The 14,991-nt window shown below is 39.7% G+C and overlaps 1 protein-coding gene across 1 annotated transcript; it reads left to right on the forward strand.

The window, feature by feature from the left end:
* Window positions 1-24: 24 nt before the first annotated feature.
* LOC135696965 (acyl-lipid (8-3)-desaturase B-like) lies at window positions 25-11,887 on the forward strand. The gene is made up of 2 exons (XM_065216507.1): window positions 25-474; window positions 11,234-11,887. Exons 1-2 carry the CDS (start codon window positions 172-174, stop codon window positions 11,417-11,419), a joined length of 489 nt encoding a protein of 162 aa, XP_065072579.1. The 5' UTR covers window positions 25-171; the 3' UTR covers window positions 11,420-11,887.
* The last annotated feature ends 3,104 nt before the right edge of the window (window positions 11,888-14,991 follow it).

The following is a 14,991-nucleotide window of genomic DNA, read 5'->3' on the forward strand; positions in this document are numbered from 1 at the left end:
CATTCGGAAGCCGCAGGAAATCTGTTAGTGTTATTCGGTCGTCGGACGTGCAAACATCACTCATTGATATACCTTTTGCTTGAGCTTATTCAACACAGTTCCTTTGAAGTTAAACTAATCGGATTTTAAAATACATTGGAAGCAACCGTCATCGTTAGTGCACAAAAGCAGATGTCTTCAGCGGATACCCAAGTCCTGAACGGTGTTGTCGTGGACGTTCACAAGACCGATGAAGTCAAGACGGCATCGCTAGTGAACGGCCAGCAAAGCGCCAACTTCTTCCAGTTGGCTATGACTGCATTGCGTCTCACGGCGGCGACAACGACGACGATCCCCAGCAACGATCGGAACAACAATAATCTCCGCTTGAGAAAACAAATTACGCTCGACGAGGTGGCTTATCATGACACCATGAACGACTGCTGGATTGTCCTCTACGATAGGGTATACGACATTACCAACTTTTTGGAGCTGGTAAGTGAGCGGCGTACGCACCTAGTGATCTATTTTTGAGTGCAGAACGTGTGCATTATGCGGAAGAAATTTGTGAACCACCAACGAACAAGGCCAATGGATAGTAGATGTGCTGACGTTGATCTCACGTTTACGGTGGATGCCAGACAGGCGAACAAACAGTTGGGAAAATATTTACAAAGTGCAGCGTATGTGCTGTGCATGCGAGTGGTGGATAGTGTAAAAAGAATTGAATTTTGCATCATTTTCGAGTAAGTGGAGAGAACGAATTGATAATATTTGGGATAGTTGTTTGACAACGAACCAGTTCTGGGTAACGTGAATCTCAGTTTAGAATTGCGCTGCGGAATCCAGTTCATTCTGAACAGGAGAGATTATCGCGCATTTGTTTGGAAAACATCGCTGTTTGAACATCAGATTCCTGCTTCGGCTTGAAGAGACAGCCGAAACAGAGTTTTATTTAGCTACTCAAAGACTATAACAATTCAACAGTTTAACAAAAATAAATACAAACAGTAAACTAAATTAAACATTCGCCTACTGAAAGGGACTTTTGTTTTATAATAAAATTTACATCTCGACATAGACACATTTTGACCACATGCAAGATGAGATGCGGGGTAGTCAAAGAACAGATGAAAAAAGCTGTGATGTATAATATTAATCATGAAGTTCCTTTTAGTCAGTTAAGTACAAGATTCAACAAACAATTAAATAACAAAGACTAACACTACACAGTTCGAAAAAGTAGTGTAAATTTCTGTCACTTTGATGAACTGAAATGGAGCGTCGCATATCATACAAATTCACATTTCAGATCGTGTTAATTTATGAGTCATGTAATGAAATATTGTATGCAACCATCCATATTTGTAAGCAATATTTCTTGCAAGTTGCTAGTTTACGTGAAAAGGATGTTTACATGCTTCAATTTTAGCATGCATGGATATTTACATTAAAATTCATAATTTTTTGGTGTGTAGATAAAAAACCGTTTTTGAAGATTCAAACTGATTTTATTGGCTGCTTATGGATCGTTGTTGTTTGGATGCAAATGTATGCAAGTTTGGCAACTATTGTTCATATTTAATAGCAACATCCCTCCCATGGATTAAACAGAATAGGACCGAAATCATAACTGCAGTATGTTACTGTTAGCAATTATTTTGACGTTCTGGGATGTTATTTTAGTTAACGTCAGATTCTGACCACACAGAAAAAAAAATCTGGATTTTTCCACTCGTTTAAATTTACGCTCAAGCTCGCATGTTTTACAAACTTTGCATACAACACGACTCGTTTATGTTATACGCCAAATCTACCGTACACCGTAGGTACGAAGTACGAGGAAGTGCCGGAATACCATAAATCAAATTACGAAGAAGCCAAACGTAGACTACACAGCTAAAAAAAAGTAGTGTAAATTTCCGTTACTATGATGCACATAAATGGAGCGTCATAAATCATACAAATTTACATTATAAATCGTGTAAATTTATGAGACATGTCATGCAATATTCCATATATTGTATGCAACTTTACACCTTTGTTTGCAACATTTCTTGCAAGCTGCTAGTTTACGTGAAAAGGAAGTTTACATGCATGAATGTTTGTATGCATGGATGTTTACATCACCAGTAAAATTCAGATTTTTTTAATGTGTATGTACAATAAATTGGCAAAATTTAATAAGTATTGAAGGAAATGTCGATACTGAAGTAGAAAAATTTCACTCAATTCTTCAAAGCCTAATTTTAGTAACTGTACTATCACTATCAAAAAAAAGAAGACGAACACAAAACAATAAAGTACCCGCATGGTTCAATCCACAACTGAAAAATTTGAAGAATAAAAAACAGAAAGCTCATACAAAAAAGAAAAAACTGAAACCAATTTGCGAAACTATGCAACCAATTAAATACAGCCATCAACTCTGCATATGAGGACTATAACCGCAAAGTCGAAAATGAAGTCAAATCATGTCCTAAGAACTTTTTTAATTATGTAAACATGAAATTAAAAAGCAGCAATTTTCCTTCGCGAATGAATTTGGATGCAAATGTAGGTGAGAATTCTTCTGACATTTGCAATCTCTTTGCAAATTTCTTCCAAGAAGTATACACCACATTTTCCGAAGAAGATCGTGATCGCGATTTCTTTGCATTCATTCCTGAAATTTCTAAAAACATCTCTGTCAACCAACTTTCTCAACATGAATTCGCGTCGCGTCGAAAGGGTCTGGACCTGACGGCATCGCACCCATATTTTTGAAAAACCTTTCTGAAGAACTCGCATTTCCTCTAGAGCGTCTTTTCAACATGTCTCTGAAAAATGGAAAATTCCCTGAAATTTGGAAATCATCTTATTTGGTACCTATTTTCGAATCAGGTGCAAAACCAGACATTCGAAATTATCGTGGAAATGCTATTATTTCTTGCATTCCAAAACTTTTTGAATCAATCGCAAACGGCAATATTTTTCAGCAGGTGAAAAATCTAATTACAAGTAAACAGCACGGCTTTTTTGAAGGTCGCTCAACTACCTCTAATCTTCTAAAATATGTATCTTTCATTATTAAAGCGTTGGACAGTGGCAAGCACGTTGAAGCGCTATACACCGACTTCAGTAAAGCATTTGACCGCTTCGACATACCATTATTAATCCTCAAATTTCAGAAAATAGAAATGGAGCCTGGACTTTTGAATTGGCTTCAATCATACCTAACACATCGCAAACAAATAGTCCGCTTTCAAAATAAACTTTCAGAACCAATTTCAGTCACCTCTGGGGTACCCCAGGGTTCTCACTTAGGCCCACTTCTTTTTATTTTGTACATAAACGACATTTCCTACATACTTAAAAAATAAAATTGCTTGTATATGCAGACGACATGAAACTCTTTATGGAAATAAGTAATTCTAGCGATGCAGAAGAATTCCAGAATGAAATCAATATATTCCACGCCTGGTGTAGTAAAAGTCTACTTCAACTGAACGTAAAAAAATGTACTGCTATAGCATTTAGCAGAAAAATTGAAACACCGCATATTGAAATATCATTAGGCAACCAAATAGTAGAAAAAAGCAAAATTGTAAGTGATCTAGATGTAATCCTAGACTCCAAACTAACTTTTATAGAACATTATAATACTATCATTAGTAAAGCAAACAGAATGCTAGGCTTCATCAAAAGGTTCAGTCATAATTCCGAAGACCCCCCAAGTAACATTGCAAGTTTTATCGAGGTTTTAAAGCATGCTACAAGTCTAAATCATGGTCTACACAACCCTCATAAAACCAAAATTGTTACTTGGGCCATACACTATTAAGCTATTATATACCACATATGCAAGGCCAATTCTGGAATACTGCCACCTAGTATGGAATCCATACATTTCCATACACGAAAAACGCATAGAATCTGTCCAAAAACAATTCCTTTTATATGCTTTACGTAAATTGAATAGGACTGCATTTCCATTACCATCTTATGAAGCGCGCTGAATGCTCATCAATATACAAACACTTAAGGAGCGCCGCCAATTTGTAATGCTTTTCTTCATCAACGACATTATTTCAATGCGCATAGATTCGGCAAAATTCTCGCACAATTAAACTTTTACACACCTTGTCGATATCTTAGAACACGGAATTTATTTTCAGAAAAATCGTACAGAACAAACAATGCAAAAAATAGCCCAATCAATCGAATGATGCGCCTATATAATTTGCATTGCGGAACTATTGACATCACTATGTCCAAGCAGCAAATAAAAACTAAGCTAAAACAGAATAGAATTAATGCATAGTATGTAAGTTAACATTGTAATAATCATTGTATGCAGTCTACACTGGCTTGACGAAATGGAAATAAACACATCGTAGGAAAATTTCATATTATTTTCTGCAATATATACGGCGCACGTTATTAACGCTGGATTTAAATTTAAGCGCAATATCGCATAAATCTTGAATATTGCATACAAACTTGTAAGCAATTTCGATGTTTATGCCAACTATAGCTCAAAATTATACGAAAGAAGATTTTAAGTTACAGAATTTCCAGAATTTATTTCTGTGTCGCTTATGTATCGCAAAAAATTACATAAATGTTTCACACGGTGCACTTTCCCGGTTGTAAACGGAACATGTTTGGCTGATTTGATTGTTGTGGAGGCCAATGTGGTCCTGGAAACTCAATATGACCAACATTTAATTATCAAGTGTTTTGATATGTCACATGATGTGTTTGGCACGTTTGACCCTTATACACCAAAACATATCTCCGGAATCAGTTGACCGATTCCAAAACTTTTCAATACCGATCCATGAGACCATGGTTCATTTGGCGGTTATTATACCTTATTCAGTTTAATGGTTGCCAAGAAACACGACTATCAAAATTTTGTAACACACACACACACACATACATGCATACATTTTCCGATATCTTTGAGCTGAGTCGAATGGTATATGATATTTGACCCTCCGGACCTCGGATCTAATGTTGGATATCCAAGCGGTATACCTAAATTCCCTTCATTGTATGAAGGGTAAACGATGAAATTAATGATAATTGAAATAGGGGGCAAAGATCGTCAATTTTTCTAGTGACGATGTCAAAAATAATTGTGTCAAAATCGCGTCAACTCTTTCAAAGACAGTGATTCTGGGAGCCTCATAGCCTAGTCAGTAAAGGCACGGCATTACCAAGCCGGAGGCGGCGGGTTCGATTCCTGGTCCGGTCGAGGGAATCTTTCGGGTTGGAAATTTTCTCGACTTCCCTGGGCATAGAGTATCATTGTGCTTGCCACGCAATATACAAATTCATGCATTGGTATTGGCATCGAAAGCTCTCAATTAATAACTGTGGAGGTGCATTTAGAACACTAAGTTGAGAGCACGCAATAAGCTAATATGCGCTAAGCAATAAGCTTGATATGCGAAAAAGAAGAAAAAGAAGAAAGATTCTAGGATAAACATCCAATTTTGTTTTGATTTACGGTTTAGCGACTTTGCATTCAATTTAATTGTTTATGAGAAAGTTTGAACATACTGAGAGGTAAGCACATATCATCGGTAAGAGACGTGTGTGTTAGAAAATTTGCGAAAAAATCTAAGGGTACCTCTGGGATTCGAACCCACAATTCCCATTCAGTACACGGGTGCATTGGCTAATGACATTAGAGTTTCGAATCCGTTTCCCACTTTTGTCTTTTTGCGCAACCGTTCTCTAATACACAACAATCGTCTATTATCGACGATATGTGCTTGTACCGCAACCACTACAATTTTGTTTCGTAAATCTGAAAAATTACGATTTTATTGCCCAGAATCTTGCATTTTTTTTTCAAATCCCGGAATCTTTCATATTTTGCTTGGCTGGAAATCTAAAAGAGCATGAGTTTGATTGTATATATTATTATTATATATTATCCAATACCATCAATTACTGTCAATGGTCGAAAGGTACAGTAGCAGCACCTACCCCACACGTGTCCCCTCGAGATCGTCAAGTCGACGATGACAGGAGCACATATCGTGGTAGGGGTAAACAATAATTGCAATTTCCAAACCTACGACTGGATGCCTTCCTTCAAATAACAACTGAAGTGCGGTAAAAATCGGTAGAACTGTTTCAAACACACAGTTGGTACTTGAGCGGGTCGGTTTTCATCTCTTTTTGCCAGTGGTGGCGGGGGGGACACCCCTCACCATCCCTCTCCAAAGGAGGAGTTTGGTAAAGAGAGATGAAAAAACCGATTTGTACCTTCCTTAAAAGTTGTTCTAGCTCGCTATTCTAATATCTATATGCAATCTTCACACTGTCGTTCTCTAACGGAACTATCAACTATATGCTTTCATCTACTCCATCTATCGTATAAAAATTACCACTACAGTCTGTTATTTGAAGTTAGCATCTTCAACTATATATTATTTCTTTTTAAATTCAAATAGTATAAAATACAGAAAAAAAAAATTCAGCTAAGCTTCCAGTTGACCAAATCCGAATTTCTGGGCCTTTCGATTAACTCCTGCCATCAGATTCTGAACAGCCACCTCGTCCACTCTGTTTGTCGCAGAACGCCAGTTTGCCTTAAACTGCTTCTAGCTATCAAAAGTTTTTCGGGTCATCTTCAGGTTCCGCTTGACAATGACCCAATATTTTTTTTTTCAATTGGCTGGAGCTATGGAGTGTTGGGAGGATTCTTGTACTTGGGCAGCACCTGCACGTTGTTGTCGGCATACCACTCCATGGCCTTTTTTCCGCAATGATGGGATGCCAAATCCGGCCAGCACAGCACGGAACAATCGTGTTGCTTCAGGAAAGGCAGCAGACGTTTTTCCAGACACAATGTTCACGTAAATTTCCTGGTTGACGGTCAGGGTTGCAATTCAAATGTCACTTTTCGCGCCACAAGTACAGATAGCCTGCCAAACCAGATATTTCTTAGCGAACTTTGACAGTTTCATATGATTCCTATGAAGCCTACCTTCACGTAGGATTCGTCGTCCATTACCACGCATTCTAACTCCGTTAGCCTCGCCGTGTACAGCTTCCGGAATCGTGTTTTGGCCGTCTTGTTTTGTTTGTCGTCGCGATTTGGAGTCACTACCTTCTTATAGGGCAACAGTCCGGCTCGTATTGTAGCTCGATGCACGGTTGTAGACGATACTCCCAGCTTGTTTGCGAGATCTCGGACGGAGAGGTTAGGGTGCCGCTTGAAACCATTTGCCACTCTTTTTGTTGTCGCTGCGGCTTCCGGGTTTCGAAACGTTCTCCGAATATTTTTATAATGTTGGTGACAGTTGATTTTATTTATTTATTTATTTATATGACTGAACATCAACAGGCGTAATTTGCCCCAATGATGTAACTTAAACTAAACAAACAAAAACAACTAAAACAAAACATCAATAAGTACATAGATAGTCATCTCGTAAAAAAAAGGAACATTACTAAACAAACTAAACTGATCTAGGAAAAAACGAACTAAACCTCCGGCGAAGCAGCTGGCGAGTCAGGTCAAAATCAAACAGTGCGGAGACCAGGGGTTGAAACGGTTGACGTTTTTTTACGACACTCGCTTCGTTGTCGTGCGCGACAGTCCGTTTGTATTCGTACACTCATGCTCTACTGTCGTTTTTCTCACACAACACGAACGGTAGAATAACATTCGAGCTAAAAGAAATTTATCAAATAACTATCATATGACATGTGTGATTTCGATGTAATTCCTCAATTTGGTGATTAGAAATGTTTTAACTAATACATCATTGCTTGCTATTTTATGAATTCACACAAGCACAACAACTGCAGCTCTTATTATAAGAAAAACCAAAATACATACATTCGTGACGGTCTTCGGCGACAGTGTCGTATGACAGAGCCTGTCATATGACATTTTAGTTTGGTACTGTACTATGATAGCTTGTTTTGCAAGTGTCGGAGGCAAAGGCAGTCGATTATCACAGAAAATGTGTCGACTACCGTGACCGCTTACAAGACTGGCGGAGACCCTATTGAAGAGTCTCTGTAAACCACCGATTGCACCGAACATGCTATAATTAGTTCGCTGTATGGGCAGGCGCAGCATTGAATTATTCCGTACGGCTCGGGGTTGAACATTGATGTCAACTTGCTCAAGGAGGACAGGGCAATCGGTGCGTCATTGCAAAATATCCGCAATTAGAAATGCCCTTGCTGTAGCTCTTCGGACCAACAGGCGCTCCAGATGGATAAGTTGCAAACGACTTTCGTAGCTAGGCAATCGGAAGGGATCCGTCCATGGCAGTTTACGTAGCGCATATCTCAGGAACCGTCGCTGAACAGACTCAACTCTTCCGACACCGTTGTTGTAGTGAGAAGTCAAGACAAGGAGCAGTACAACGATTTAAGGCAGTAGATATCCATGAAGTCTTTGGCAATCCTGAAGATAAACCCTAGAATTCTGGAAGCTTTGTCGACGGCGCGCGAGATGTGCTGCTTGAAAGAGAGTTTTGTATCCATAATCACGCCTAGGTCCTTAATTTGGCTGACGCGCTCAATTTCAGTGCCTAACAAAACATACTTGAACATAATAGTCTCTTTCTTGCGCGAAAAAGAGATAACCGAGCATTTGGGCGGGTTAACCTCCATACAATTCAGAATACACCAATCAGCAAAAGCATTCAGCTGACGTTGAAGGAAGCAACAGTCTTCAATTGAGTGATTTCGGAGGTAGACTTTAAGGTCATCTGCGTAAGATAATCGTGGTCCCTCAATTACCAGATTCACTTCGTTGAAATAAATCAGGAAAATCAGAGGTCCCAGGTGACTACCCTGGGGTATGCCAGATATGGCAGTGAACGTACGGGACTGGTGATCACCAATGACAACAGTAAAATGGCGATCGGTGAGGTACGACCAAGCCTACCAAGCCTGTCCAGTTAAGCGATTGATATGCGGTGATTCAATTTATCGAAGGCAGCAGATAAGTCAGTATAAATGACACCCGTCTGAGCACGATCCGACATACTGTTAGAGATGTAGGAAGTAAGGCACAGCAAGTTAGTGGCAGTGGAGCGACCAGCCATGAAACCATGCTGGTCGATACTACTTCCATAACAATGAGTTCGAACAATTAAGCAATAGCGTTAAGCGAAGTAATGCCACGGTAGTTGCCAACGTCCTGTTTGTTGCCTTTTTATGTACTGGAAACATGAGCGCTAGCTTCCAACAGGATGGGAAAACACCGACGTCCACAGACCGTTAAAAAACGTGCAGCAGTGGAGACAACAAACTGTCCAAGTGCGTTTTGAGGAACGTCGATGGAATTCCGTCAGGACCCGGATTGTACGATGACTTGAGTTTCGAGGAAGCCCTGAAAAACATCTAGGGATTTATGTCAATTCTGCTCATGGTTTGACCAGAGAGTGGTACGTAACTGGCAGCCAGTCGGGCATGGTCGTCACTCAGTCTCTCGTCAGTGAAGACACTAGCAAATTTTTCAGAGAACAGCTGACAGATATCTTGCGTAGATGCGGCCACGTTACCATTATGTGTCATAGACGACATCAGACCAGCTTCATGACGTTGTTCGTTGACAAACTTCCAAAACTGCTTGGGACGTGACTTAAGCTTTCTCTGCAATCCACGTCGATACTGAAGAAAGCACCGTTTCTCAACTCGTTTGTATGCGTGATTGATCCTGATATAGTGACGGTGAAGGGATAGTGTGCGGTGCTTGGTGAACTTCCTAAGAGCGGCTCTCTGTCTGGATTTCAGTCGACGAAATTCGCTCGTATGCCATTGGTGGATGGGTCGTATGATGATGAATCTTTTTCGGAACGTGTCTGTCAATGATGTATGCCAAGACATTGGAAATAATTTGACCGGCGGACTCAATGTTAACGGTGTCCAATAAGTCATCCCAATCTAAATTGGAGAGTAACTCGGCGATACTGCCATAGCCGGCGTTGCAAAAATCGTAGGAAACGGTGACAGGTGAAATATTAAAATCATGCATCAGCTTAGTACTTAACGTCACCAGAAGCGGCGGGTGGTGACGATCCAGTCTCACCAGAGGAGTGGGCGCCTCGCATAAGAAAGGAGCCATGTCCTGGGCGCTTACAAAACAAAGATCCAAACTGCGGTTGTTCTGGTTAATAACACTTTCAACGATTTCACTAGCTTCGCTAAATTTGATACGTTCCTCGCCATTTTAATAACTGAAGAACAAATGTCAAAATCAAAATACAGGCATCGTTCTGCATGCACACACCCACAAAATGAGGTGTATTCAGGTTTTTAAATGCTCGAAATGCGTCAAGCTAAGGTCGACCAAATTCTGATCGCAACACCCTTTATGTAAAAACTGATGATCTCATACTATACAATCGGCAATATCAGCGCCTGCCACGTCCGAATGGTGGTTTGTCATGATACACGCTTTGTTTGGAAGCCGAGAAATTCTCTACATTCCCACAAAATATCACTGGGATATTTGATAAAAGTCAGTTATGTAAATGTACTATTAATACAATGAAATTCTCGTTTAGGGGGTATTACACTCTGGCGGCCCGAGATAAAGCCTTACTTTACGATTTTTTCGGGGCTAAATGAACAAAGGAAATGCGTAGGATTATTTATTCATGACTGTAGTATGACGGAGATTTATTTCGTTCCTATTGGACCACTCCCGCGACCGCTGCACCAGGGGTCATGTGGCCGCTACGGATGATTAAGCACGGCTTTTCAACCCCTGCAAATATTTCTCGGATTATCTTCGAAGTTTCTGCTAGAATTTCCGCAGGATTTTCATTGAACTTCGTATAAATTGTTTTTATTTTATTTTTTGAAACTAAGCTGAACAGATGGTAGGAACTGTGGTTGGCAACCTGTCACGGTAGTTTCATTTTGGGATTAAATATTTGTTTCATTTAAGTAAATAACAAACAAGTAATATCTCCATTATCGCTAACAGCACGAGCAATACTTTTCATGCAATAAATTGCACATTCTCAAAAACCACATTTTTGGTCGTTAGATAAGAAGGTGCATTCGTCTATATTTGGCATAATGCGCGCAATAAGCCAGGAAAACAATAATCCTTATCATTATGCAATAAAATTAAATACATGTACAAAGCCGCACCCATATTTCCATCTGATAAAGCTTTTAGAGACAAGGATTCCCCACATTTCAAATCAATCCTCATTGGCACACGCCACTCGGTTAACATTCTTGTAAACTTACTATCACTTTTTCTCCTCTACAGCACCCTGGAGGTCATGATGTACTGCTGGAGCACGCCGGACGGGACGCAACGATTGCCTTCACCGGAGCGGGTCACTCGAAGGCCGCATTTGCATCACTCAAAATGTACGAAATCGGAGAACTGCCACTGCATGAATGCATGTACCGCTGCCAGGGAATGCTCAAAGCATTTGTTCTGCCGGATTAGAAATTTGGACGAACCCTGGGGAAGCAATATCCTCGTTGGACGTTGAGACTGACTTGAAGATTCGTTTGGTTATCTGAACCGTTTTGGCTCACTTTTGTTTAATCATTTATTTTTACTGTAAAACAGTTTTGAATTAGTTCCAAGAGCTACTATTCAGGAAACAGTTTTCGTTTTGGTAGCAAAGCTTTAATCCTACGGAAGATTGCCGTATTGCAGAGACATGAGTCCGAGTACGCTCCGTGCGACAGTATTTGAATGCGAATTGAGAACACACATGCATACACATTTAAGCAATTAACAGACACACACATATACAAACATTCATACTGACAAGAGATGTATCGAAAGCATCACAGTCGTATCATTCAATTATCATTGTGCGGTTCAGCGTATTTATAGTTTAATGTAAGACTACTTATTGGAAGAAATAATCGGGAATTATTAATTATGATGACCTTTCCTTAAGAGACTAGAACATACATAGGACGCCATCTGATCTCTGTGAAAAAAAATAATTTAGCATTAAGCATTCTAGTAAAAGTATGAACGATTGTCACCACAGATCTGAAAAAAAAAAAGTCGAACAAAGCAGTGCATTTTGACGGTTTGTTTGGAACAATTTTTGACAGACGTCCATACTTGTACTTAGAGGCAGGGTTGAAAAAATCATGAAAAAATCACCAGCATTCACTATGAAATGAATTTTTCATCCATAGTGAACTTTGATGAATTTTAGTGATTTTTTCAGCCCTGCTTAGAGGGCTTTAATCTAGCAGCAGGCTTCCGGAAATCTCACGCGTACACAAATGCGACAGCGAGCTGTGAGACGGAGCGTCGCATGACTCTCAAATCCATGGTGTGCTACATTAATTGTACAAAAGAGAGACCAGAACGATGCACGCGACAAGCTACACGCTCTCAACAAATTCGAGCGTTTCAATTTTTTTTGTCTCATCGCATTGCTCTCTCAATGCGACGCATGTATTCAATCACATGCGACTGTTTCATTGAAACATCTCAATGCGCTCTCTCAGGGCGCCATCGCCGAGTGCTGTTTCGCATGCCTTGACTCTCGCGGTCCCATCATATGTGATGTTGTCGGGTGACGAGAGAAGGAACTGCAAGGGTTTGTTCACAGAAGACTTGTGTGCCCTTTTCACATGTGGCTTTTGAAATGGGGTGAAGTTTTTAGATGGTTCCAGAAATATCTTCTAGTATAGATTTAAGCAGACTCAACACATGGTTCCAGAGATTTATTGGAATCACCGTAAGATCACCACTCATGCTCCTAGGAAGACACAATTGCTTGTCGAAAGGATGCTAAAGGAAGGTAAAGGAAGACTACGTGAGCGGTGGATGGCAGCCTTACGATAGTTGGGATACCGTTAGCATGTTAGCACCCCAAATAATACCGGAATATGTCTGGAACTATGTGTCCAGTCCTTATGCGGAAATCTTCTAAAATACATTTTTTAGAAGCCTCTGAAGCTTTCAGCCCATTTGGTGAAAAAATAAACAAGTTGTTGCGCATTTGCACCAAATTGGACTCAGAATCCCTCAGAATACTTTTACTCAGACCAGTAAAAATATAAATGGACGATTTTGAATGTAAACCAGTACTACATTTTACTATACAAGATCGTATGGTCGGCGTTAAGTCAGAAGGGACTAAGTATCAAAATAAAAACAAAAAATGAGCTAATGATATCATAAGATCAAGAATTCCCTCTGCTACATTTCACTTTTTCAGCCAGATTTGATAAATTAGAGTAGTAAGAGAAAACGGTCAATTGATTTGTCCCATTGCATAAGAAACAATATTGAACAGCCAACTTTAAATTCGTTTTTCTCGAAATCAAAAAAAAATGTCACTTAGTTCGGTCTGACTTGACCGATCATATCAACACGCTAGTAATGATAGAACTCTGAAGATTAATATTTGTATTCTGTCTGGCTTGAGTGAACAATATTTGAAGGGATTATTTTCAACGCAGAAGTGTACTTTGCTGCAAAAACGTTGGTGGTGACTTCTCATTACATATACACAAGTCTACACTTAAAAATTAGCCAAGTTTAGCATGTTGTAAATTTGTTCTGTTATGATCCATTGAGCTGAAATTTTGACTCAAAACTTGCTTTTCCATTGACGTTTGTCCGATCAGCTATGCACAAATTTTATTTTTATTGACAAAAAATGTGGTATTTCTTACACGGGAAATTCATCATATTTGTAGTTTTGCGTCAAGATTTCAGCTCAATTGACAATATATATGTACAATATGTTAAACTTGGCTAGTTTGAAAACGACCTTTGTCCGATCAACTTTTCACCACAAAATGCTGGATTAAGGTTGATGTAATAAATTTAGGAAAAAGTTGTGTCATATCTGTATTGCGGATTGTTGCTAAGCTTCTTGCTTCAGGAATTGTATTGAATATCTGTCATCTGTCAATCAACAAAACTTGCTACGGCAGCATCTGAATTCTTCAGATGTGTTAGTGCTCATAGGATAGTTCATACCAGCCACCATGATGCTGAATTGCAACAATCAATTTGCGACAACAGATTTCCAAAAAGTCCTAATGTTAGTACCGGGGACCCTCTTTCTTGTTCTTCTTCTTCTTCTTCTTCTTCTTCTTCTTCTTCTTCTTCTTCTTCTTCTTCACATTTTAAGCTTATTGCATATCGCATATTAGCTTATTGCGTGCTCTCAACTTAGTGTTCTAGATGCACTTCCACAGTTATTAATTGAGAGCTTTCGATGCCTGTACCATTTTTGCATTGATATGATTGTGTGGCAAGTCCAATCATACTTCTATGCTCAGGGAAGTCGAGAAATTTTCCAACCCGAAAAATTCCTAGATCGGACCGGGAATCGAACCCAGCCGCTTCCAGCATGGTCTTGCTTTGTAGCTGCGCCTTTACCGACTGAGCTAAGGGAAGCCCCGGGGACCCTCGGTGACATTAAAAAAAAATCATATCAACGAGCAAATAAACCACAACTTGATTGTACATTTCGCTTACCAAAGCCACATCTCTTCCTTCGTTCGTTATGAATGGGCTATTTTTCAAGTTAATCCTTTAATCAACGAAAATTGTCGCTAGGAAAACTTTATTGGTCATAGCCATCTGACGCCTCTTCTCCATGTTCGGTAAGAGTGTAGTAGCTAGGTCGCTTTCCATCGTTTTCAAAACAAAACAACACTTTTCCCACATCAAGAACACGAGTTGGTCTTCCAGTTGAGTTTGTTATTTCGATGTCGCATTGAGACGTCGCTTAGCGACGTCTCATTGAGAAAAGCGCATGAGCTTCGCCTCACGCGACGTCGCATGATACTCGTTCTCATGAAACGCATACATCCAGAAAACACAACAAAACTGAATAAAGAGAAACTATCAGACTGCTATGACTATGAGACTATTCGTATTGCGACTCGCATACGGTAGCGCGCGCACTGAAAGCCTGTCTAGCAGTCATGTTAGCCGATACGCGCAACACTGGCATTGCTCAAACCCTCACTTGACTTTTGTTTTGTTCACGTTTGTTGTTATTCGAGAAAACTTATTCAGTG

This window comes from Ochlerotatus camptorhynchus, unplaced genomic scaffold (genome assembly GCF_037179485.1).
Source record: "Ochlerotatus camptorhynchus isolate MF236.1 unplaced genomic scaffold, CSIRO-AGI_Acam_v1.1 ptg000064l, whole genome shotgun sequence".
Classification (NCBI taxonomy): domain Eukaryota; kingdom Metazoa; phylum Arthropoda; class Insecta; order Diptera; family Culicidae; genus Ochlerotatus; species Ochlerotatus camptorhynchus.